The 25,174-nt window shown below is 43.8% G+C and overlaps 1 protein-coding gene across 1 annotated transcript; it reads right to left on the reverse strand.

The window, feature by feature from the left end:
- Positions 1-547: 547 nt before the first annotated feature.
- LOC113333481 lies at positions 548-1,932 on the reverse strand. The gene is made up of 2 exons (XM_026579942.1): positions 1,873-1,932; positions 548-1,648 (listed from the first exon to the last, which is right to left on the reverse strand). Exon 2 carries the CDS (start codon positions 1,646-1,648, stop codon positions 554-556), a length of 1,095 nt encoding a protein of 364 aa, XP_026435727.1. The 5' UTR covers positions 1,873-1,932; the 3' UTR covers positions 548-553.
- Between the last annotated feature and the right edge of the window lie 23,242 nt (positions 1,933-25,174).

Consider the following 25,174-nt stretch of genomic DNA (forward strand, 5'->3'; position numbering starts at 1 on the left):
TTGATACGAAAATAGGTAGTCTCCACTAATGATTGATCAGCAACTCTAATAATGCATTTCCCTCTGCACCTCATTTGCATCACCGACATGATTAAATCCATTATTTAACACTCTAACAAGTAAAAAGTCTGAACGTAGTTCCCTAACACTTCCAAGTTCAGTTATGTCGGTCAGAATTCTCTATGTAAACATACCTAGAAGTATGCTAGTGACTCTAAAATCTCTATAAGTTGGAAGGTTGTATACGTCAATTTTTTTTAAGAACCTTACCCCACACTTAAATCAAACATTGTCCTCAATGTTTCAAACCATTGAAAAAAGAATAAGAGGAATACTTGAAAAAGACAAGGAAGTAAGAATTGGAATTGTGCACCTGATTGATGCATACGAGAAACATTCAAAATAGACTCCCCATATATCAACAATCTGAAAATTTGGGGATCCACCCACAAAACAATCTGCATATATAGCAAAAGCTTCATAAGAATGTTAGCAAATGGTGGGAAAAATGAAACTATCATCCCACGAGAGTCACCCCCACACTTAGTCTTTTCTACACTCGGAAGTGTATACAAAACATTAGTGAAAGGAACTTCCATTGATTCCTCTTGGCAAACCTGCACGGTGTTAGACTCAAACACATATGGTGGATACTTGGAAGCAAAAAATTCAGAAAATATTTTGAAGCACACAATTCCAACCCCAAATGAGGTACCTTCTTAAAAGATGGATTAACAACTCTTTGGGAAACTATTTCTAGTTTGGGAGGATCATCATTAGATAAAGATTCATGTAAAGGAGTAGACAAACCTTGCATAATCTCACGCATTACGGAATCCTCGGTACTTCTAAAAAAGTCCATTGATTCTCCTACATCACAAGTATCACAATTCTCATTCAAACTCTTTATGATCCATTCTTCATTAGTTTCAGCTATAACTTCCAAATCTTCATCATCAGAATCGAAATCTGCTCCAAGTAATTCATCGTACTCCTTACGTTCTTCATCACAAGTTGACTTCTCATTCAAAGTATCGACTATCTCTGAATTTGGGGTGTTATTCACAAAGAAGTCATAATCATCATCGCTTTCATACACAATATAAGTCTTATTAATAACTATAGTGTTTCTAGACTCGACTTCTTCCTTTTGAATAGGTGAATGATCGTTATCACGATCAAAAGTTGAGCTAGTTACACCATCATTATCAATATTTGAGTACTCGTCTTCTTCGGAATCATCATACTCAATATTGGCTTCCATGAGAATGTTAGAATGAGTTTGAACCTCTTCCTTGTTCCGCTCTTCTTGAATTTGTTTCATGCCATTTCTGATGTTGTCTATATTCCGTTGAAGTTCTTGGAGTGATTCATTGTAACTCAGCTGGAATTCACAAAAATGTTGTGTTGCTTGAAGCAACTGTTGCATCACGGGAATAGCAGATTCAACAAAAGTATCAAATTTCTGATTTAAAGATTGCTCCGCCAAACTTGTTTCATAGTTTCCATCCCAAGTCTCATCCCTTTGAATGGCTGAATGATCATAAATACGATCCGGAGTTGGGCTAGACTCATTGTAACAATGTCCGGCTGGTTGTCTACAAAGTTGTTCCACTGCCTTTAGCTCATAAAGAATGTGATCGAGCATCTGCACATGTCCAGGATTAAAATGATTAAAAGTACAACTATCCTCCCATCCTTGTGATTCATCATATCCAAAATATTGGTTTTGATTATATCCCAAGTATGGCTGGAAGTCATAAGAATGAGAATTAAACTGATCACCATAATATGCATGGTTTTGTGAACCATATGCACTCCCAAAAGGATTCATCTTGTAAAATTATGCACACAAATTGTTTAGAGACTTACCTCTTGTTATCAATTGTGCACACGCAAAAAGATGTGTTATACCTGAAAATAAGATTCTCAGCAAACAAATTAGTAAAAGCTTATAATTAAAACTTAATGCAAAAACAGAAAATTAAATAACAACTCAAACTACCGACTGCTCCCCGGCAGCGGCGCCAATTTTGATGAGGTGTCAAACTCACAAAAAATAAATTCCATGCTCTTCTTAAACTAATAAATAGCATATTGATAAGCAGGTTCGTTCCTGAGGGAGAGTTGAGTCAAAGTTGTCTTTTAAATTTCTGAAAGTATGAATAATGCAAAAACTATGAAACAAATATTTATGCAAACAATGGGGATGAGAATGATTAGGGGTTCTTTCTCCACTGGTGAACATGAATCTTCTTCCAAATACGTTTACTAACAATCCTACACAAGTTATAAGTTTAACTGTCCATTAAACTCCAAAGTCACTTCGTAGAATAAGTTCTCTACTCATGTCTAGTCAATCAAGCCACTTTGAATAAGTACTCTAGTGTAACTTAACCAACCGGTATGTTCTATGAGTCGAATTGATCCTAACCACATGCACGTAAGTTCGACATGTTAACTTAGGGTTGTCAAATACACATCAAAATCCACAACATCCCATTGCAACGTTGATGTTTCGCTACTTATGATATAATCACCACAATAATTACGGATTACGGTTCAATAATCTAGCATTAGAATTGCAAACAAGTTATCTAATTGGCCACTCAAATTCCCTGCAAACAATTCATGGTCATAAACGCGGTAAAAGACAAGCAATAAAACGAGATTGAGAATAAAAATCAAACCACATAGCTTCTGAAATATCCCTAATCAAACAAGAATTAGCTACACATCACAGTGGAGTTCATGGCAATTGTATGAAAAGGAAACAGAAAACTAGAGTACAAAACCAGTCAAGCAATAGCAGCTGGTGGCATGGACTGATGGCGCTGTGAACTGATAACGGTGGACTGGTGAAGTTGCGCTGCTGATACTGTTTCAGGTTGACTGCAAGCTAGGAGACTGGTGGAGGTGTTACTGCTGGTAGGTCCTGGTAATGCTGCAAACAGGTGGAGGTGGTAGCTGGAGACAAACGGGTGGTAGTGAGAAGAGAACTGCAGGTGGTATATGCTGGTGGAGATGTAAGTATGCAGGCGAGATGATGCAGGTGGAGTGGTGTGAAATGGATGTGATGGGTGTATGCAGTGGTGAAGGTGGATGCAGGTGTAGTGGTGGTGATGAAGATGAGATGTTATGCAGGTGATAATGGAGATGATGAATGCTGTGGATGGAGATGGTGGTGGTGGTTGTTCTGCGAGCAGCTGTAGAGGGGGTATGGGGGTATTTTTATGTGTAGGCTTAGGTCTTCTTTTATAGCTTTTCTATCCTGCAATCGTGAATTGGATTGAGACCCAAGTTTCCTAATCTCATCCAAACTCTAAATCAGTATCAATCCGCAGCCGTTTATCACAATATCGATAGCAGCAATACAATTGTTTCCCTGTATGTATGGCGACCTTCCCTGATTTCTCGGCCAAACCCAACACTCAATCTGATTGCCCAAGTCTTCTAACATCAGTACCTTAGTACCATTTTGTACGTAACTACTAATCTTCTCGTACTTCTTCTCGGATACCCACCAGAGCCATGGTTAGATGATGGCAAGACCGGTGCAATTACTTAGCCGCATTCTTCTTAAGCTTTTGAAGAGCTATTCAGTCAGGCCTTCTATCGAGCATCTTGTGTGCCAGAAACTGGTAATTTAGCGATGAAATCCTGCTTGATTTGTATGATCATTCCATTTCCTTCCCTGCTCAGAATTCACATTCAAACAAAACCCCATACATTCATAAATCATTGAGACCTCAAAAGTTGCCTTCAATCTCGTACTTCCATCACTGTAAATGGATGGCATCAACACTCTCTTCTGCAGCTGGTTTCTCGGGTTGGAATTGCTTCTCTTATGCTGTCATCTTGAGTTTGGATCAAACCCATTCTCTTATGTGCCTGCAAGGACTCTAAAAATCCTGTCAATCTCCCTTGATTAGTTCACTGCAACCAAATGGCATCGGCTAATTTCAGACCTATATTCTCCGGCCATAAACCATGTAAGCTGTCTCACAATTGGTATCACAAAGTTTTGTGTAGTTCTCAGCTTATAAAATATGTCTTGACCCATCTCGACCAGCCATAAAACCCAAACTTTGCCGGTGGTAGGAACTTAGTGCAGCTACTGTTGTTGTGAGGTTGACAACAAGAAATAGAAATCCCGAACTGATTTGCTTGTGCTCGACTTGGGTATGATAGTTATAATCAAGGATGAGGCGCCCTTTAACCAACTGTAGTTTGTCCTTAGTGAATCATTCAGCTGGTTGCCCCTTATCTTCAGCTGGGCTCCAAATAACACTTGCCTATGAAATGACAATTTTGCTCCTTTTGCACTTGTTTCTTCTTCTTTTACTCCAATGACTCCAAAATGCCTATAAAACTCAAACAAAGCATAATATACGAACAATATAAGAGAAATATCTAATAATAGCATATGAAATTGATACTCAATCGATGTAATTTAGGCTCTTATCAACTAGCAATGGATGGAAACCTAAGTTCGAATCACTACCAGTTTCTAAGTCTACCCTAGTTCCTTCGTTAGAAGAGCCTCATAAGTTGGACCTTAAACCATTACCAGATACTCCGAAGTATGTGTTTTTAGGCCCATCTGAGACTTTCCCTGTGATTGTAGCATCTGACTTGGATAATGATCAGGAAAGTAGGCTAGTAACCATCCTTCAATACAAAAAGGAAGCTCTAGGGAAGACCATAGCAGACATCAAGGGTATAAGTCCTACTTTTTTTATGCATCATATTTATTTAGAGGAAGACACCAAACCTTCTAGGGAGATGCAACGTCGACTAAACCTTAATACGAAAGAAGTAGTTCGAACCGAGGCCCTTAAGTTGTTAGATGCACGCATTATCTATCCTATTTCAGACAGTAAGTGGGTCGTCCATGTTCAAGTTGTCTCCAAGAAATCTGGTATTACTGTAGTCCAGAATGAGAACAATGAGTTAATCCCGACCCAAGTGACCACGGGTTGGCGTGTTTGTATTGACTATAGGAAATTGAACAAGGTCATTAGGAAGGACCACTTTCCCCTTCCCTTTATCGACCAAATGCTAGAGAGATTAGCTGGACATATTCATTATTGCTTTTTAGATGGCTACTCTGGTTACAATCAGATTGTTATTTCCCCAGAAGACCAAGAGAAAACCACTTTTACCTATCCCTTTGGTACCTTTGCGTATAAACGCATGCCTTTCAGGCTATGTAATGCCCTTGTGACTTTTCAGCGTTGTATGATGAGCATATTTTATGACATGGTAGAACGGTTCTTAGAGGTCTTTATGGATGATTTTCAATGTTTGGTTCATCTTTCGATGAGTGCTTTCATCATTTATCATTAGTTTTGGCTAGGTGTAAGGAAAACAATTTAGTGCTTAATTGGGAGAAATATCACTTTATGGTTCGTTCAGGAATTGTTTTAGGGCATATCATATCTTCTAAGGGTATAGAGGTTGATAAAGACAAAGTTGACCTTATTAAGACTTTACAGGTCCAAAAAATCGTAAGAGATATTAGGTCATTCTTAGGGCACGCAGTTTTTTATCGTCGATTCATTAAGGATTTTAGCTTGATTTCTAGACCTCTTTGCAATTTGCTTGAAAAAGATGTTAAGTTTGTCTCTGATGATGCTTTTTTAGAAGCTTTTGAGAAGCTTAAAACTTTACTCACTACCGCCCCCATAGTCCAGGCACCCAACTGGAACCTACCCTTTGAGATCATGTGTGATGCTTCAGATTGTGCTATTGGTATTTTGCTAGGTCAATGAGAAACAAGTTACTTCATGTGATTTACTATGCTATCAAAATTCTGAATGATGCCCAATAGAACTATACCACTACAGAGAAGGAACTATTAGCTACTGTGTTTGCCTTAGACAAGTTTAGACCCTATCTCTTAGGTTCTAAGGTCATAATCTTCACTGATCATGCTGCTTGAAGTATCTTATTTCCAAGAAGAATACTAAACCTAGATTGATTATATGGATCCTATTGTTGCAGGAATTCTCCTTAAACATTAGAGATAAAAAAAAAGGTACAGAAATGTAGTAGCAGACCACTTGTCTAGGCTTGTTTTGGATACCCCTGATGATTCTCCTCCTGTTAGGGATAGTTTTCCTGATGAACAACTGTTCTTTGTTACCCAATTACCTTGGTATGCGAATATAGTGAACTATCTTGTTACTGGTCGAATGCCCCAACATTAGGGTAAACAAGAACGTTCTAGGTTTTTAGCCAAGGTTAATCTCTTCTTTTGGGTTGATCCTTATTTTTTTAAGTATTGTCCAGACCAGATTATTAGGAGATGTATACCTGAGAGTAACCAGTCCAGTATTATTTCCTTTTGTCATGATCATGCTTGTGGGGGTCATTTTAGTGCTAAAAAGACTGCTGCTAAGATATTGCAGTGTGGATTTTATTTTTTCCTCGTTGTTTAAAGATTCCCATAGTTATTGTATTACTTGTGAATGTTGTCATAAATTAGGAACCATTTTCCATGGGAACATGATGCTCTTGAACCCTATTTTAGTTGTTGAGGTCTTTGATATGTGGGGTATTGACTTTATGGGTCCGTTTCCTAATTCTTTTGGTAACCTATACATCCTTGTCGTTGTAGACTATGTCTCTAAGTGGATTGAGGCGGTTCCGAGTAAAACCAATGACCATAGGGTTGTGATTGAGTTCTTGAAAGATAATATACTTACGCGATCTATAATTAGTAATGGAGGGTCTCACTTTTGTAATGGACCTTTAAGGCTTTTGATGAAGAAATATTGTATTACACATAAGGTATCTAGTCCGTATCATCCACAAACTAGTGGTCAAGTATAGGTTTCCAATAGAGAGATAAAACGTACTCTCTCCGTACCTATTATATAGGCGGAGTTTAAAAATTTTGTAGTACCATTAGATAGGCGGAGCTCCACTTCCAAAGTTGTTTTTTCCACATACACCCCTATTAATGATGCATGGGTATCATACAATCTAGTTTTACATGTGAGATAGATATATATAAAATAATATTTGTATTGGAAGAAGGTAAGGATAAATTTGGAAAGTAGAAGGAAATTTATGAAAAATAGTTAATCCTAATCAGAAAGACTGGTCGTCTAGGCTTACTAATTCCTTATTGGCTTACCGTAATGCGTTTAAGACCCCCATTGGAATGTCATCTTATCGAATTGTGTATGCCAAGGCATGTCATTTACCTGTTGAATTAGAACATACAACAAATTGGGATGTTAAGCAGATAAAATTTTCACTTGACAAGGCAGGAGCCCATAGGAAACTCCAGCTCAATGAGTTGGAAGAGATTCGCAGAGATGCATACGATAGTGCTAAGGAGTATAAGAACAAAATAAAACTTGTGCATGATAGAAATATTTTAAGAAAGTCATTTTCTCCAGGTCAAAAAGTTCTTTTGTATGATACCTGCTTGCATTTCTTCTCTGGGAAGTTACGCTCTCGGTGGACAGGTCTTTTTGTTGTTCGCACTGTCTTTCCTCATGGAGCTGTTGAGATCGAGACAATAGATGGAATTTGTTCTTCGAAGGTTAACGGTCAGAGATTGAAATCCTTTTTAGAGCCCTTGCCTACAGGTGGTGTTGAGGAGGTCCCTCTAGAGGACCCTGTTTACCCTTGATTGACCATAGAGGCGGTTTGTATGTTGTATATTATTTTCTTCCTTAATCTCCATAGAAGGATTGTTACGATTTACCAAGGTAATATCTATCCGACTTCACTCTTTACTTTTTCCTCGTGTTACTATACTTTTGGTATTGCTCTTTCATTAGAAATATTGAGGACAATGTTAGATTTAAGTTTGGGGGTGGGGAAGAAACTTTTTGTTAGTTTTTAGTTGCAATAAATAAACTCCAAAGCCTAGAAATTTGTGCCAATTTAGGATAACACTAACCGATCTAAGTGGATGGAAGCATCTTGGTTGTAGGAGTTGAGGAACCCATAAAAGCATCTAGGATGGAAACGTCTTGGTTGTAGAGTCTATTCATAAAAGCACAGAGCTAAGGTGTTAGAAATAACATGTTAGTTTCGCCATATCTCGTTGAGTCCTTTTCACCTTCTGTTTTTGTTTTTTTTTTTAAATATGCTTCTCTAAGTGATTTGGTGGGGCACAGGCATCAAATTGTTACCACTGCTAGGGTGAAATAGAGTGATTGAGTTACCAAAAAAAAAAAATGAGACCAGACCATCAGACCAACCTGAATAAATTCAATAAAATCGACCACTGGTTCCCTTGTATATGCTAGTTGAGTTGATCTAGAGTTAGGATTATCGACCACTGATTCCCTTGTATATGCCAGTTGTGTTGATATTGGTCAGACCGATATTTCATTCCATTAAGATAGGTTCGTCTTGGCAGTGGCCTTCAGACAGATATGGGAAACACCGTTCACCTTAGTCAACATCTAAAACCATCTACGTTTTTCTCTATATCCATATTCTTATTCTATTCATGTGATTGGTTTGACTCCGGATATTGATGTCCATAGTGCGACTATATGAGTAGAGCTCTATTACTTATATATGAATTTTAGTATGCTTGAGGCAAACTCGTGTACATCAATTGGAATTTGCATCAGTGTACTTCCTCCTGTAGTCAATGAGAGTATGCCAACCAAGGAGGTTCTTTAGTGCTATTCCTAGGTTCTGCATAGGTAGCTAGGGTTTGGAGTATAAGGTTTTGTGGGTACACCTCTTGTAAACCCTCCCGAGACTGTAAGTCGGCCACTAGGGCCACCGAGGGGTTCAAAGGATTTTTGCACACGCTAAGTGCAATCGCGATGCCTGCAACAGTGAGTTAGGATTTTATTTTCTAGATTAGATTTTCTCGAGGATTAGCAAATAATAATTTCGGGGTATTTGATAGACACATTTTTATGTCAAAGTTGTCCTCAATTTTCTGTATTGTTGGTACTCGATTTTGTACATATCATGGTGTTTTGTGTGTTTATAGGTATTTTTGGGAAATAAACATTTTTGGAAAAATCGGCTCGAAAAATTACCCGGAGCACCTACAAAGGACGTTTACTAAGCGAACTCCCTTTTCGGATAAGGGGCACCCAGCTGATAAGGGGTACCTACCTGTTATCCACACCTCCACTCTGGATAAGGGCTGACCTCCTCCTTCTTCGTTTGAAAGTCTGAATTGGCGGGAAAATATGCAGTCAAGAGGCAGAGTTTAGGGTTCGCATTTTGGACAAGATTGAAGGAGACTCAATGGATGGGAGTTGTTGGTTTGACTTGATTTGTCTTAACAGGCACGGTATGGTTTATCTTGTCGGATAAAATTTGCTAGATTCTCGCGTGGAAGAAGACAGGGTATCTCGGGTTTTGGTTAGTCTATTCCGAGTTTTGAGTGTGTGATTGAGAGATTTCGTGCAACTGATGCATGTTTGACCACTTCAGGATGATGATTGTATATGTTGGGAGTATTTTGGCATGAGAAAACAGCGTGAGGAGTTAAATATGGAAGAAAATATTCCCGAGAATATTTTCTTTCACTGCCGAGTAATGAGGATTACACCGGAGATATTGCAGTGATTTTCTTGCTACAGAGAGGTATAAATAGTGAAGGGAGATTCCATGAAGCGTGACGGAGAGTTTTGGGAGAGTTTGGAACATTACAGAGCTGAGAAAGTTGAGTTGCAGAAGAATCACCATTTCTGCTGTTGTGAAGAACACCAAGAACATAAGACACCAAAAGACAGTCATAGTGCTACAGTGCCAACGACAGTTCATATTTATCGTTCTCTGTAATAGTTGAGTTTGTAACAAATATAAGTGTTAGAAACCCGTTTTTATTGTTTTCCCATTTCATTATTGTGAACACCCTTTGAGCAATAAAAATGATTTTTAAGCATGTTTCCAACATGATGATAAGCTAAACCCAATCCCTGGAGTGACAGAGGAAGCCATTCTCTCAAGAATTTTGTGGTAATCTCTATTTAATAATTCTATGCAATATTTTTATGTTTAATTGCAATGATTAAAAAATGAATTAAATGATTCTTATTAATCAAATGTATTTTCTCTTGATAATGCATGCTTAGTTTAAGACTCTTGATGCGTTATACTTGCGACTAACATTTGATATTTTGGAAATATGATTTTGGAAATAATTTAGAGTCGAATTAATTATTTAAATTGCATAATATAAATTAATTTTGAACCACATAATTATTGATGAATGGTGGAATCCTAGCCGCAGCCTCTCCATAATCTTTACAACACTTCTTATTTTTGAGTTTGCTATATTTTTAATTTTAAAATTAAGTTTAAATCTGCTTTCACAAGTCTCAACGAACCTATTTTACTACAAAAACTTTGAAATCAGATCAAAACCCAAAACAGATCTTCATAGGTTGATTCAAAAAAACCTCTCTTATTATGGTAGATATGAGAAACCATCGCAACGTTTACTCCTTGATCTTAAGGAACAACTTCATCAGTAAGTTCATCATCTTCAGGAGCATCATCAAAAATACCATCAATGTTATATCGAACCAAAATAACTTTGATATATGTCATTATTTGTTCTCTTGATGCATTAAAATCTTCTGGAACACCTCCTCGACCTCGATCTCGACCGATTTGTACTATTGGTGGCATCTTATCAACCCTAGAATCGACTTAGCGCTGGTACCAACTGATGCAGATCAGAAGCATTTAAAAAGATGATAATTTACGTAGCTGTTTGAGGGTGAAAACGATTTCTGCTGATTTTGGTAATTTCGGGTGTGTGGGTGAGAAACGAGTTTAAACCCTAAACAATGTACTACAAGGGAGTACTTTATATTCGAGAGATCAATCTGTACAAATCCGGCCTAAACCAAGAAATGGCCGTTGCAGACTTGGTTCGGTCACAAAGTGAAGGAGAAGGATTGGTTTTGGGGAGGGAAGAGAAGAGAGTATTGAGACCAGAATAGTTGATTCTGGAAGAGTAGTTATTAAACGACTTGTTTCAGAAAGTGGGAAGCTAACAGATGGAAATCTAGCAAATATTTTCTGAGTGTTGTATCTTCCTGGCGTGAACTTGTCTTTCGGTGGAAATAGGTAAGACCTATTTATACAAGTCGAAGTGAAACATACTTTGGTCTCGTAAGAAATGGAAAACGGATGAGTAAATGGGAGGAGGTGGTAACCGGTAACGCCTGGAATTGATGTTCCATAAAAGAAAGCGTTTCACCATTACTCCCCGTATTTACTAACCGCCTCATCCTTATGACACTGTCTTATAACGGGCATACTACGCTGTAAACCGCCAAACCAATACCCAATGAGCATCCCCCAGTTTGTGACATGTGTTGATGTCTCGAGTGTTTTCGTGGAAAACATGTAGCATGTTGTTGTTCAACAAGTTGAGCTTGGGAGACTTGCCGGCTCGGTGGTGACCTTTGACGGTTGAGATTTTGCATCTTGAGAGGAAGGGTAGACGTTGATTATTGCAACCCTTTGTTTGGTAGCCAGTAGCATGAAAGCATGGCCAGTACGGCTTTAATATGTCCTAGTTTAGGCGCGGCCAAAAGTTAGGGTTTTGGCTTTGTTTGGGCACGATCAAACTAGGTATTGGCGTCGGGCCAAAGGTTTCCATGCGTTAGCTGGTAACCTTGGACGGCTAAGATCTGCATCTTAGATGGAAAAGTGGTCGTTGACCTTCGCAAGCCTTTGTTTTAGTAGCCGCATAGGGAAGGCCAGCATGGTATGGCGCGGCAAGGTGGTTGGCATGCCATTGGCACATGTGGCATGGTTGGCATGCCTTGGCGCAGTTTGGATGTGGCCAAAACAAAGGTTTTGGTGTTGGGCCAAAGGTTACCATGCGTTGGTTGGCGACCTTGGACGGCTAAGATTTGCATCTTATATGGAAGGATGGCCATTGATCGTCGCCAGCCTTTGTTTTGGTAACCGCATAGGGAAGGCCGGCATGGTATGGCGCATCAAGGTGGCTGGCATGCCATTGGCACATGTGGCATGGCCGGCATGCCTTGGCGCGGTTTGGGCGTGACCAAAACTAGGGTTTTGGGACAAAGGTTACCATGCGTTGGTTGGCAACCTTGGACGGCTAATATTTGCGTCTTAGATGGAAGGATGGTCGTTGATCGTCATAAGCCTTTGTTTTGTTAACCGCATAAGGAAGGCCGGCATGGTATGGCACGGCAAGGTGGATGGCATGCCATTGGCACATGTGGCATGGGCGGCATGCCTTGGCGCGGTTTGGGCGCGACTAAAACCTGGGTTTTGGCGTTGGTCCAAAGGTTACCATGTGTTGGTTGGTGACCTTGGATGGATGAGATTTGCATCTAAGATGGAAGGGTGGCCGTTGACTGTCGCACGCCTTCGTTTTGGCAGCCGTGAAGCGAAGGCCGACATGGCATGGCTTAGGCGCGACAAGGTGGATGGCGCGGCATGCCATTGGCACATGTGGCATGGTCGGCATGCCTTGGCGTGGTTTAGGCACGGCCAAACTAGGATTTTGGCGTTGGAACAAAAGTTACTATGCGTTGGTTGGTGACCTTGGACGGCTGAAATTTGCATCTAAGATGGAAGGGTGGCCGTTGATTGTCGCATGCCTTCTTTTAGGCAGTCGTGAAGGGAAGGCCGGCATGGCATGGCTTAGGCACAGAAAGGTGGATGGCGCGGCATGCCATTGGCACATGTGGCATGGTCGGCATGCCTTGGCGTGGTTTAGGCGCGTCCAAACTAGGGTTTTGGCGTTGGTCCAAAGGTTACCATGCGTTGGTTGGTGACCTTGGACGGCTGAGATTTGCATCCAAGATGGAAGGGTGGTCGTTGATTGTCGCACGCCTTCGTATTGGTAGCCGTGAAGGGAAGGACGACATGGCATGGCTTAGGCGCGACAAGGTGGATGGCGCGGCATGCCATTGGCACAAGTGGCATGGTCGGCATGCCTTGGAATGGTTTAGGCGCGGCCAAACTAGGGTTTTGGCGTTGGGCCAAAGGTTACCATGCGTTGGTTGGTGACCTTGGACGGCTGAGATTTGCATCTAAGATGGAAGGGTGGCCGTTGATCATCGCACATCTTCTTTTTGGTAGCCGCATAGGGAAGGCCAGCATGGTATGGCGCGGCAAGGTGGTTGGCATGCCATTGGCACATGTGGCATGGCATGCCTTGGCGCGGTTTGGCGTGGCCAAAACTAGGGTTTGGGCCAAAGGTTACCATGCATTGTTTGGCGACCTTGGACGGGTAAAATTTGCATCTAAGATAGAAGGGTGGCCGTTGATCATCGCACGCCTTTGTTTTGGTAGCCGCATAAGGAAGGCCGGCATGATATGGAGCGACAAGGTGGTTGGCATGCCGTTGGCACATGTGGTGCGGCTGGCATGGTTGGCATGCCTTGGCGCGGAGGTGCGGATCGCACGGCATGCCATTGGCGCAGTGGTGCTGCTGGCATGGTTGGCATGCCTTGGCACGGAGGTGCGGCTGGCATAGTGGCCATGCCTTGGTGCGGAGGTGCGGCTGGCACGACATGCTATTGGCGCAGTTGTGCGGCTCGCATGGTGGGAATGCCTTGGCGCGGAGGTGCGGCTAGCAAGGCATGTCGTTGGTGCAGTGGTGCGGCTGGCATGAATGGCATACCTTGGCGCGGAGGTGCGGCTTGCATGGCATGCCATTGGTGCAGTGGTGCGGCTGGGATGGTTGGCATACCTTGGCGCGGAGGTGCGGCTAGCATGGCATGCCATTGGCGCAGTGGTGCGGCTGGCATGGTTGGCATGCCTTGGCGCAGAGATGCGGCTGGCATGGTATGCCATTGGCACAGTGGTGTGGCTGGCATGGTTTGCATGCCTTGGAACGGTGACGTAGCTGGCATGGTATGTCATTGGCACAGTGGTGCGTCTGGCATAATTGGCATGCCTTGGCGCGGTAGCATGAGAATTAGGGTTTGGCATAGATGATGTCAGTCAGTGTTTAGTGTTCTGCCGTGGAACATGACCGATGTAAAAAAAAAGGGTACCCCGGTAATTCTTACGTAGGCATGCTGATTGATTCAATAAATGTGCTAATGGTCATAGTGATGTCATGTCAGATGTACAGTTTTACGATTTGACCCTAAGCTAAAAACCACCATCAACATTAAGTCCCCTGCTTAGCTCGGAACAAGAACATTGTTGCGAGGTAAGCATAAGATGGTGACATGAGAGGACAAAAATCGAAATGACAGGTCGTGAAAAGATGGTCAGGAAAGTCCGACTAACCTTTTAAGAGAGGTAAGGAGAGTTCATTATCCTCATGTTTGGCGGCCTTGCGTAGATTCTATTTGTGGTGTAGACCATGAAGTGAGAGATGAAGATCATCGGCTTAGTCTGGCCATGTATCACCTTGGCTGGGTTAGGGAACATCATGACGCTGGCTTGGAGAGTTGTTGGTGTTGGCGCGGCAAGTCATGGCGCGGACGGCTTGGCATGGTAGGGCCAAGGTAATGGCGCGGAGGGATTGGCATGGTGGGGCCAAGGCAATGGCGCGGACGGCTTGGCATGGTGGGGCCAAGGCAAGGCGCGGTTTGGTGAGGCAAAGCATGTGAACGGCTTGGCATAGTGGGGCCAAGGCATGGTGCGGATGGCTTGGCATGGTGGTGCCAAGGAAATGGCGCGGTTTGGTGAGGCAAAGCATGTGAGGACGGCTTGGCATGGTGATTTGTCTTCGCGGGAACGGTTGCCTTTTTTCCTTACTTGACTCAAATAGGAAGTCCTTTCCTTATTCAAACTCCCAAGTACCACGCCTATAAAAGGGGGCCGGTCTCTCCTTTTATTTCACACCTTTATATTTTTTTTTTTATTCTGGCCATGTGGTAACAGTAAAGAGAACGATCGAATCCCAGGTATGTCTTCCAGCACTTCCTCTTTAACTTGTTTTTCTTGTTTTCTTGTGTTAGTGCAAACCCTAGCTGTAGGCGTACCTTTTCATGAACTTGTAAAAATATTGTTCTTTTGTGTTGGTATGAATCCTAGCCGTAAATATGCTTTGCGTGAACTTGTAGTAACATTTGGGAGTGAATACCATAGTAATGTTAGCCGCCTCAATTACTGTACAAAGTAGGCATGCATGAGCTAGTAACTGTCATTACCTTCCCGTGAAAACTTAGCTCCTAGGGTTTCCTCCATTTTCCTGGTGTGGCCGTGTGTATTGTTCCCATGGTGGGGCACGCCTCCTTGTCCGGGCACAAATTTTCTGCTGCAGGGTATGGCCTTGGCATGAGGTGGTGATGCATGGTCTGTCGGTCCCCATTTCTTTGCTCATGCGCATTATGACTTTGGAACAAATTGGTTTGCGTCCAGGATGGATCTCCTGTGTCTGATAAAATAATTTCCATGAACTTTCCGTAATAGTTTCTCTTCGTATTGTTCCATTGTAGTTATTTCGAAGGTGAAAGTAGCGTGAGAGAATTTCGTTAGGATGTCATTCGAGAAAAGTTTTTCCGTACCGAAAGATGTTGGCTATTCCAAGACAAACATATACGATAAGTTCTTTACAACATCCGCCATAATTAGGAAAAATCATCCCAAGTATGTGTCGATTCTTCTGACTGGTCCGGAAAGTGAAGGAGAGGCCCGGTCAGTTCGGCCTGAAGGTGTAATAAGGTTTTGTCTTCAGAGGAAAGAGTATTCTGATTCTCCCATTGAATTTAAAATCTGTGTGAGTCTGTTGCGTCCCTTTGAGAAATGGATGCGATTCATGATGAGCCAGGAATGTGTAAAAGCCAGTTTGACCAGGGCGCAGATTATTGATGCTGTCGCGGCTTCCGCAGTGCTTCAAATTAGGAAATATATTCCAGGCTTGGTTGCTTTTATTTTCAGATGGTGTCCGGACACTCACACATCCATATGCAGGTGGGGTGAAATGACTATCTCTTTAGAGAGCGTGGCCGTCTTGCTGAACCTTCCCGTAATAGGAAACCTCGATATCAAGTTGTCTTCATATGAAGAAGAAATGCGCGCCGCTATGGTTGCGAAATCAAAAGGATTCGTTCGGAATAAAAACGAGACGAGGTGCTTCTATGGCTGGTGGGTGTCTCAATGGTTTCCAGATGAGTTGGAGCCAAATCAGAAAAATAGTACACTTCATGTCCCAGCGTTCTTGGCTCTTTGGTTATCCAGAGATATTTTCGATGACGGCTCTGGTAAGAAGGAGATAAGACAGGAACTTATCAAGTTTTCCATAAAATTGGTAAAAGGTGTCGTTCTCCCTATTGGCGGCTTGTTTCTTGGTTCTCTGTACACACACTTTAATCATCTGGTCGCGGACATGTGCGCTTCAAATGGCTACATGAAAGTGGATTTGTATATTCATGCCGCCTTTCTCCAAGCATGGCTGTGGTAGCACTCGAAAGGTATGCTCCAAAACCGTTGACCGTACTTCCCGAGTCTTGGGGTGGTTCTAGGATACTGCGCTGGTCGAATAGGCGCCCAAAGATTGGTTCGAACCTGGTTGGATTCCTTGGAAACTCGCACACGGTCAATTTTCGTCCATGGGCTCCGGTGCATGCGTCCATAACTCAGATCAATACCTTTGCTCCTGCTCCGAGCATGTCTTTGTCTTTTGATAAAGAGGATATGAGTGTTGGAGAGATGGTGTTCATGCGAAGCTGCACGCCCGGTCATGTGCCATCTTTCTTTCGAGGATCTTGCAAAGTAGTTTCTTACAATATCGATAGGGCGGCTCGGCATATGGGTTTAGACCAAGGGGTCCCACTCGTTAGCCAACCGGTTGTTCCAGAAGACTCGTTTCCAACTTTTCTCGATGCTAGTGTTCTTGTGTCGGGTAAAAGTATCCCTTTTCCGCTCGCGGAACGATACCCATCAACAACCTCCAAATATAACATATTTTGGCAGGATGAGTTTCTCGCTATCCATGGATTCATGAATGATGTGGTAGAAAACCATCGCGGTAAGCCTTCTCCTGCGGTTTTAACAGAGCACACACTGCTGAGGGATCCTTCTTCGACCAAGAGAAAATACGTTAGCCCGAATGCAGATAGTCCCCAAGTGAATGATAGAAGGTCCAAAAGCCGTGCAGACGGTTCCCAGTCAGATTCGACATCCCTACCGACTTTCAGTTCGTCTAATATGCGGGTATGTATGCTTTTCCTCTTGATTTTAGTTGGATCGTGTATATCCTTGTTTCTTTTCTAAGTATCCGTCTTTGTATCTTGCCTAGGGTCTTAGCAGCGTGAACACCTTTACCAAACTTGCAAGTAGTCAGAAAATATCGTTTCTCGAGACGGAGGGTGGCGGTGCTGAGCCTATCCATGGTGATGGGGAACCCGAGAAGGATGAAAGTTCAGAGTCCAGTGATGGCGAGAGTAGTTCTTCCGAAATCAGTGTTGAATCTTCCTCTAGTCGGTCTGAAAGCGAATCAGTGAGTCTCCCGCATGTTTTTTTCTTCTTTCCTCTCTTCCTTTCTATTTGGAAAATATCTAATCCGTGATATCATAGGGGGAAGCCGTTTCTCAAGATGACCCTGAGACGAAGACTGGAGGAGATACAGCTTTGTCTCCAACTGTGACAGCTGCACCGGGTGACCTTGAAATGGATGTTTATCGAGATGAAAACGTCATTATGACTCATACAATGGAGAGTACTCCAGTGGACGCAGGTGCAATTGTCATTAGGAATCCTTTGACGGTTGCTGATGCAGTCGCGGGAGCCATTTTCAACCCTCCATATCTGGTTCCTTATCCGGATCATGTGTTGATCGGGGGATTTAGCATGCCAGCCAAACACGCGGCGCTATACACCAGGATACGGGAAAGCTACGGACATATCGCCACGACCAAGAAAATTACTAGTCGATTTGCGTTTTAAGCGTGTGGAGGAAGCTTTGTCTTCGATTGACAACATGTGCAATGTGACTGGTAATACTGTTTCTGAGGATGTAGTCTCGAGCTGGAAGTTCCATCGTGATACGTGTGTAAACTTCGAGTTCAATGTTCCTTGGTTCGTTGAAGGTTTCTCTGAGGTTGAAAAGTTGCTGGCCGAAATAGTCGAAGGTCCTTCTGCGGATATGGTGAAGAAGAAGGAAGCGAAAGTCAAAAAATTGTCCAGGAAGCTGAAGTTGAAGAGGGCGTCTCTCCAAAGCACGAAAGAGGCTTTTGCCAAGAAGAGCAAGCCATTGTTGAAAAACTTTCCTTGAACGCATTTCTGTCTTCTGAACTTCTTATTTTAGGTTTTTTTTGAAAAGAAAATGAAACGCCTAGTTTAAGGTTTTGATTTCCTGTATTTTTGGTTTGACAGACAAATGTTACCTTGAGGGTTTTGGATTATTATTTGGAACGAACTGTTTTTAGAATAACGATGCTTTTTGGTTACTATTGCGAATGGTGCAAACATCCCAGGAAAGCCACTGAATCATGAGCATTGCTTGTCGACAGAGAGCATAAGATGAAACATAACATGGATATTAGTTTCATCATTCTCGTGAAAACCTGAAGTAGTAAACCACGTATTTTGTCTAGGCAAGACTTACTCGGTTTTTGGATCTTCTGGTGAAAAAGGAATCTCCCGGATGTAAGACCGAATTTTGTGGGGAACATCGCCGTGACTGTGGAAAGTTCCCAGTCATTCCTTGTCGTGTTTCCGATTCCTGGGCGGATCGTTTACTTCTAACCCCTCGGAAGTCCCCACTCGTCCCTTTCCGTGTTAGGACTGGTAATCGAGCCGCCTAGTAGCTGAGTCGTCGATTCCTAAACGGATCATTTGATTTTACTGTCCTGACGTCTGGGTCGAGGTATGAGATCGAGGATTGAAAATTGACATCGTGACCGAAAGATCAACCTCCCACTGTGGTCGCCAATTGTTTGAGGGTGAAAACGATTTCTGCTGATTTTGGTAATTTTGGGTGTGTGGGTGAGAAACGAGTTTAAACCCTGAACAATGTACTACAAGGGAGTACTTTAGATTCGAGATATCAATCTGTACAAATCCGGCCTAATCCAAGAAATGGCCGTTCCAGACTTGCTTAGGCCACAAAGTGAAGGAGAATGGTTGGTTTTGGGGAGGGAAGCGAAGAGAGTGTTGATACCAGAATAATAAATTCTGGAAGAGTATTTGTTTAACGACTTGTATCATAAAGTGGGAAGCTAACAAATGGAAAGCTAGCAAATATTTTCTGAGTGTTGTATCCTCCTGACCTGAACTTGTCGTTCGGTGGAAATAGCTAAGACCTATTTATACAAGTCGAAGTGAAACATACTCTGGTCTCGTAAGAAATGGAAAACGAATGAGTAAATGGAAGGAGGTGGAAACCGGTAACGCATGGAATTGATGTTCGATAAAATAAATCGTTTCACCATTACTCCCTGTATTTACTAACCGCCTCATCCTTATGACAATGTCTTATAACTGGCGTAGTATACGCCGCACGCTGTAAACTGACAAACCAATACCTAATGAGCATCCCCCAGTTTGTGACATGTGTTGATGTCTTGAGTGTTTTCGTGGAAAACATGTAGCATGTTTTTGTTCGGCAAGTTGAACTTGGGATACTTGCCAGCTCAGTGGTGACCTTCGACGGTCGAGATTTTGCATCTTGAGAGGAAGGGTATCCGTTGATTATTGCAACCCTTCGTTTGGTATCCAGTCGCATTAAAGAAGGGCCAGTACGGCTTTAATATGGCCTAGTTTAGGCGCGGACAAAAGTTAGGGTTTTGGCTTTGTTTGGGCGCGACGAAACTAGAGCTTGGCATCGGGCCAAAGGTTTCCATGCGTTAGCTAGTAACCTTGGACGGCTAAGATCTGCATCTTGGATGAAAAAGTGGCTGTTGATCTTCGCAAGCCTTTTTTTTGGTAGCCACATAGGGAAGGCCGGCATGGTATGGCGTGGAAAGGTTGTTGGCATGCCATTTGCACATGTGGCATGGCTGACATGCCTTGGCGCGGTTTGGGCGTGGCCAAAATAAAGGTTTTGGCGTTGGGCCAAAAGTTACCATGCGTTGGTTGGCGACCTTGGACGGCTAAGATTTGCATCTTAGATGGAAGGATTGTCGTTGATCGTCGCCAGCCTTTGTTTTGGTAACCGCATAGGGAAGGAAGGCATGGTATGGCGCGACAAGGTGACTGGCATGCCATTGGCACATGTGGCATGGCCGGCATGCCTTGGCACGGTTTGGGAGTGACCAAAACTAGGATTTTGGGCCAAAGGTTACCATGCGTTGGTTGGCGACCTTGGACGGCTAATATTTGCATCTTAGATAGAAGGATGGACGTTGATCGTCGCAAGCCTTTGTTTTAGTAACCGCATAGGGACGGTCGGCATGGTATGGCGTGGCAAGGTAGCTGGCATGCCATTGGCACATGTGGCATGGCCGGCATGCTTCGACGCGGTTTGGGCGTGACCAAAAATAGGGTTTTGGCGTTGCGCCAAAGGTTACCATGTGTTGGTTGGTGACCTTGGACGGCTGAGATTTGCATCTAAGTTGGAAGGGTGGCCATTGATTGTCGCACGCCTTCGTTTTGGCAGCCGTGAAGGGAAGGCCAGCATGGCATAGCTTAGGTGCGGCAAGGTGGATGGCGCGACATGCCATTGGCACATGTGGCATGGTCGGCATGCCTTGGCGTGGTTTAGGCGTGGACAAACTGGGGTTTTAGCGTTGGGCCAAAGGTTACCATGTGTTGTTTGTGACCTTGGACGGCTGAGATTTGCATCTAAGATGGAAGGGTGACCGTTGATTGTCGCACGCCTTCGTTTTGGCAGCCGTGAAGGGAAAGCCGGCATGGCATGGCTTAGGCGCAGCAAGGTGGATGGCGCGGCATGCCATTGGCACATGTGGCATGGTCGGCATGCCTTGGCGTGGTTTAGGCGCGGCTAAACTAGAGTTTTTGCATTGGACCAAAGGTTACCATGCGTTGTTTTGTGACCTTGGACGGCTAAGATTTGCATCTAAGATGGAAGGGTGGTCGTCGATCATCGCACGCCTTCGTATTGGTACCCGTGAAGGGAAGGCCCACATGGCATGGCTTAGGCGCGGCAAGGTGGATTTTGCGGCATGCCATTGGCACATGTAGCATGGTCGGCATTCCTTGGCGTGGTTTAGGAGCAGCCAAACTAGGGTTTTGGCGTTGGGCCAAAGGTTACCAGGCGTTAGATGGTGACCTTCGGTTGAGATTTGCATCTAAGATGGAAGGGTGGTCGTTGATTGTCGCACTCCTTCGTTTTGGCAGCCGTGAAGGGAAGGCCGACATGACATGGCTTAGGCGCGGCAATGTGGATGGCGCGGCATGCCATTGGCACATGTGGCATGGTCGGCATGCCTTGGCGTGGTTAGGCGCGTCTAAACTAGAGTTTTTGCGTTGGGCCAAAGGTTACCATGTTGTTTGGTGACCTGGGACGGCTAAGATTTGCATCTAAGATGGAAGGGTGGACGTTGATCATCACAGGCCTTCGTTTTGGTACCCGCGAAGGGAAGGCCGGCATGGCATGGCTTAGGCGCGGCAAGGTGGATTGCGCGATATGCCATTCGCACATGTGGCATGGTCGGCATGCCTTGGCGTATTTTAGGAGCAGCCAAACTAGGGTTTTTGCGTTGAGCCAAAGGTTACCAGGTGTTGGTTGGTGACCTTGGACGGCTGAGGTTTGCATCTAAAATGGAAGGGTGGCCGTTGATTGTTGCATGCCTTCTTTTTGGCAGCCGTAAAGGAAAGGTCGGCATGGCATGGCTTAGGCGCGACAAGGTGGATGGCGCGGCATGCCATTGGCACATGTAGCATGGTCGGCATGCCTTGGCGTGGTTTAGGCGCGGCCAAAATAGGGTTTTGGAGTTTGGCCAAAGGCTACCATGCTTTGTTTTGTGACCTTGGACGGCTGAGATTTGCATCTAAGATGGAAGGGTGACCGTTGATTGTCGCACGCCTTCGTTTTGGCAGCCGTGTAGAGAAAGCCGGCATGGCATGGCTTAGACGCGGCAAGGTGGACGGCACGACATGCCATTGGCACATGTGGAATAGTCGGCATGCCTTGGCGTGGTTTAGGCGCGACTAAAATAGAGTTTTGGCATTGGTCCAAAGGTTACCATGCGTTGTTTGGTGACCTTGGACGGCTAAGATTTGCATCTAAGATGGAAGGGTGGCCGTTGATCATCGCACGCCTTCGTTTTGGCAGCAGCGAATGGAAGGCCGACATGGCATGGCTTAGGCGCGGCAAGGTGGATTGCGCGGCATGCCATTGGCACCTGTGACATGGTCGGCATGCCTTAGCGTGGTTTAGGAGATGCCAAATTAGGATTTTGGCGTCGGGCCAAAGATTACCAGGCGTTGGTTGGTGACCTTAGACGGCTGAGATTTGCATATAAGATGGAAGGGTGGCCATTGATTGTCGCACGCCTCGTTTTGGAATCCGTGAAGGGAAGGCCGGCATGGCATGGCTTAAGCGCGACAAGGTGGATGGCGCGGCATGCCATTGGCACATGTGGCATGGTCGGCATGACTTGGCGTGGTTTAGGCGCGGCCAAACTAGGGTTTTGGCGTTGGGCCAAAGGTTACCATGCATTGTTTGGCGACCTTGGACGGCTAAGATTTGCATCTAAGATGGAAGGGTGGCCTTTGATCATCCCACGCCTTCGTTTTGATAGCCGCATAGGGAAGGTCGGCATTGTATGGCGCGGAAAGGTGGTTGGCATGCCATTGGCACATGTGGCATGGCATGCCTTGGCACGGTTTGGCGTGGCCAAAACTAAGATTTGGGCCAAAGGTTACCATGCGTTATTTGGCGACCTTGGACGACTAAGATTTGCATCTAAGATGGAAGGGTGGTCGTTGATCATCGCACGCCTTCGTTTTGGTAGTCGCATAGGGAAGACCGGCATGGTATGGCGCAGCAAGGTGGTTTGCATCCCATTGGCACATGTGGTGCGGCTGGCATGGTTGGCATGCCTTGGCGCGGAGGTGCGGATGGCATGGCATGCCATTGGCACAGTGGTGTGATTGGCATGGTTGGCATGCCTTGGCGCGGAGGTGCGGCTGACATGGTTGGAATGCCTTGGCGCGGAGGTGCGGCTGGCATGCCTTGGCGCGGAGGTGAGGCTGGCATGGCATGCCATTGGCGCAGTGGTGCGGCTGACATGGTGCGCATGCCTTGGCGCGGAGGTGCAGATGGCATGGCATGCTATTGGCGCAGTGGTGCGGCTGGCATGGTGGGAATGCCTTGGCGCGGTGGTGCGGCTGGCATGGTTGGCATGCCTTGGCGCGGAGGTGCGTCTGGCATGGCATTCCATTGGCGCGGAGGTGCGTCTGGCATAGCATTCCATTGGCGCAGTGGTGCAGTTGGCATAGTGGGCATGCTTTGGCGCGGAGGTGCGTTGGCATGCCTTGGTGAGGAGGTACGGCTGGCATTCCATTGGCGCAGTGGTGCGGCTGGCATGGTTGGCATGCCTTGGCGCGGAGATGTGGCTGGCATGGTATGCCATTGGCATAGTGGTGTTGCTGGCATGGTTGGCATGCCTTGGCGCGGTGACGTGGCTGGCATGGTCTGCCATTGGCACAGTGGTGCGGCTGGCATGGTTGGCATGCCTTGGCGCGGTAGCATGGGAATTAGGGTTTGGTATAGATGATGTCAGTCAGTATTAAGGGTTCTGTTGTGGAACATGACCCATGTAAAAAAAGAAAGGGTACCCAGGTAATTCTTACGTAGGCATGCTGATTGATTCAATAGATGTGCTAATGGTCATAGTGACGTTATGTCAGATGTACAGTTTTACGATTTTGACCCTAAGCTAAAACCACCATCAACAGTAGCGGAATGAAAATTGAAAAATAACCAATAAATTTGTTCAGACCCCAAATTATTACGGAGAGTAACGATTATGAACGGTTGATCCAGATCTCGCAACTACGAAGAATCACAACTATGGATAGATAATTATTTAGATCTCAGGATAAACCCGATTATAAATAAATATCAGAATAAAGTTAAGCCAAGTTTAACAATAAGAAAATAACTTCATAAATCAAAGGAGTCTACTAATTTTCGTTTTTGGAGCTCCTTATATAGATAACTCCCCCTAAATAAACCCTAAACTTAACAGAAATATCAAAAACTTGTTTCCCAAGGTATCTATTACCTTCAAGCAACTTTTTTAACTTATTAAAACTCTAAAAATAAACTTCTAGGCTATTCTAAAATTACCTAATTAATAAATCCAAATTTTAATTATTTTTCTACTAAAATTATCATTAATAGAATACAAATGATAATAGGAAAACATTAGATTTAGTTTCCATAAATCTCCCTCCATGAATGGTTGTTCTTTTTCATTGACTTGGTAAAAAATATGTGTCGTATTATACCTGTTTACCCTTGAAAACCCTATTATACGTATCACAGATTCACAATCTTATGATTCTCATCACCAGTAAATAAGAAAAAGAAAGCCTGCTTAGGGATTGCTAACTGAGAATGAAGATTACGAGTAATTTAAAGTGAACGGTTTCAGTGATTGAACTCGGGAATAAGGTGATGGAGTTGTAGTTGATTAAACTTAAGGAGAAGAAGAAATGATGCCTCTACAGGTGAGATTAGGGTTTCAGTGAGAATTGATGATGGAGATGAAGATCACGAGTTTAAGATTGAGAGAAATGGAATAGAATCATGACAGCTGATCTTCGTGGTGTCAATTTGTGTGTTGATTCAAACTCAGCATATATATGGTAAGTTGAATTTAGGGTTTCTTTAATTAACTCTGATTTTGTTTGAAATTTATTTGAAAACTGAACTATTTATGATGGGTTTGTTCTTAATTGAGGTATGAATGGATGTATAGGGTTTAATTTTAGTTCCTATAGCTAATCAAATTGAGATTAGGGTTCGGCCTAAATTAGGGTTAAGTTTTTTGGAGATGGGACTCTGGAGGAAGAATTAATTTACAGGGAACAGTTCTTGATGAGGTTCAGGTCACATATGAAGGACAAAAAGAAGTTGTTGATGTGGTTTTTTGGATTGGTTAGTCAAGATATGGGGTGTGGTCTGTGTATTGAACTGGTGATACAGGTGGTGATGGACTGAATTGGAAGAATGATGTTGTTGTTATTGCTGGTGACCATTGCAGGCAGATGTAGAGATGATATAACTGGTTCCAGAAAGATGTGTTGGTGTTGTGTTTATGTGAGTAGAATATGGTAGTGGTGCATCTGCAATGGAGAATGC

This window comes from Papaver somniferum, unplaced genomic scaffold, assembly GCF_003573695.1.
Source record: "Papaver somniferum cultivar HN1 unplaced genomic scaffold, ASM357369v1 unplaced-scaffold_133, whole genome shotgun sequence".
In the NCBI taxonomy this organism is placed as follows: Eukaryota; Viridiplantae; Streptophyta; class Magnoliopsida; order Ranunculales; family Papaveraceae; genus Papaver; species Papaver somniferum.

What these genes read in the sequence shown, in the direction of transcription:
- LOC113333481 (XM_026579942.1), bottom strand. Translation starts at nt 1,648, where the DNA reads ATGCTCGATCACATTCTTTATGAGCTAAAGGCAGTGGAACAACTTTGT.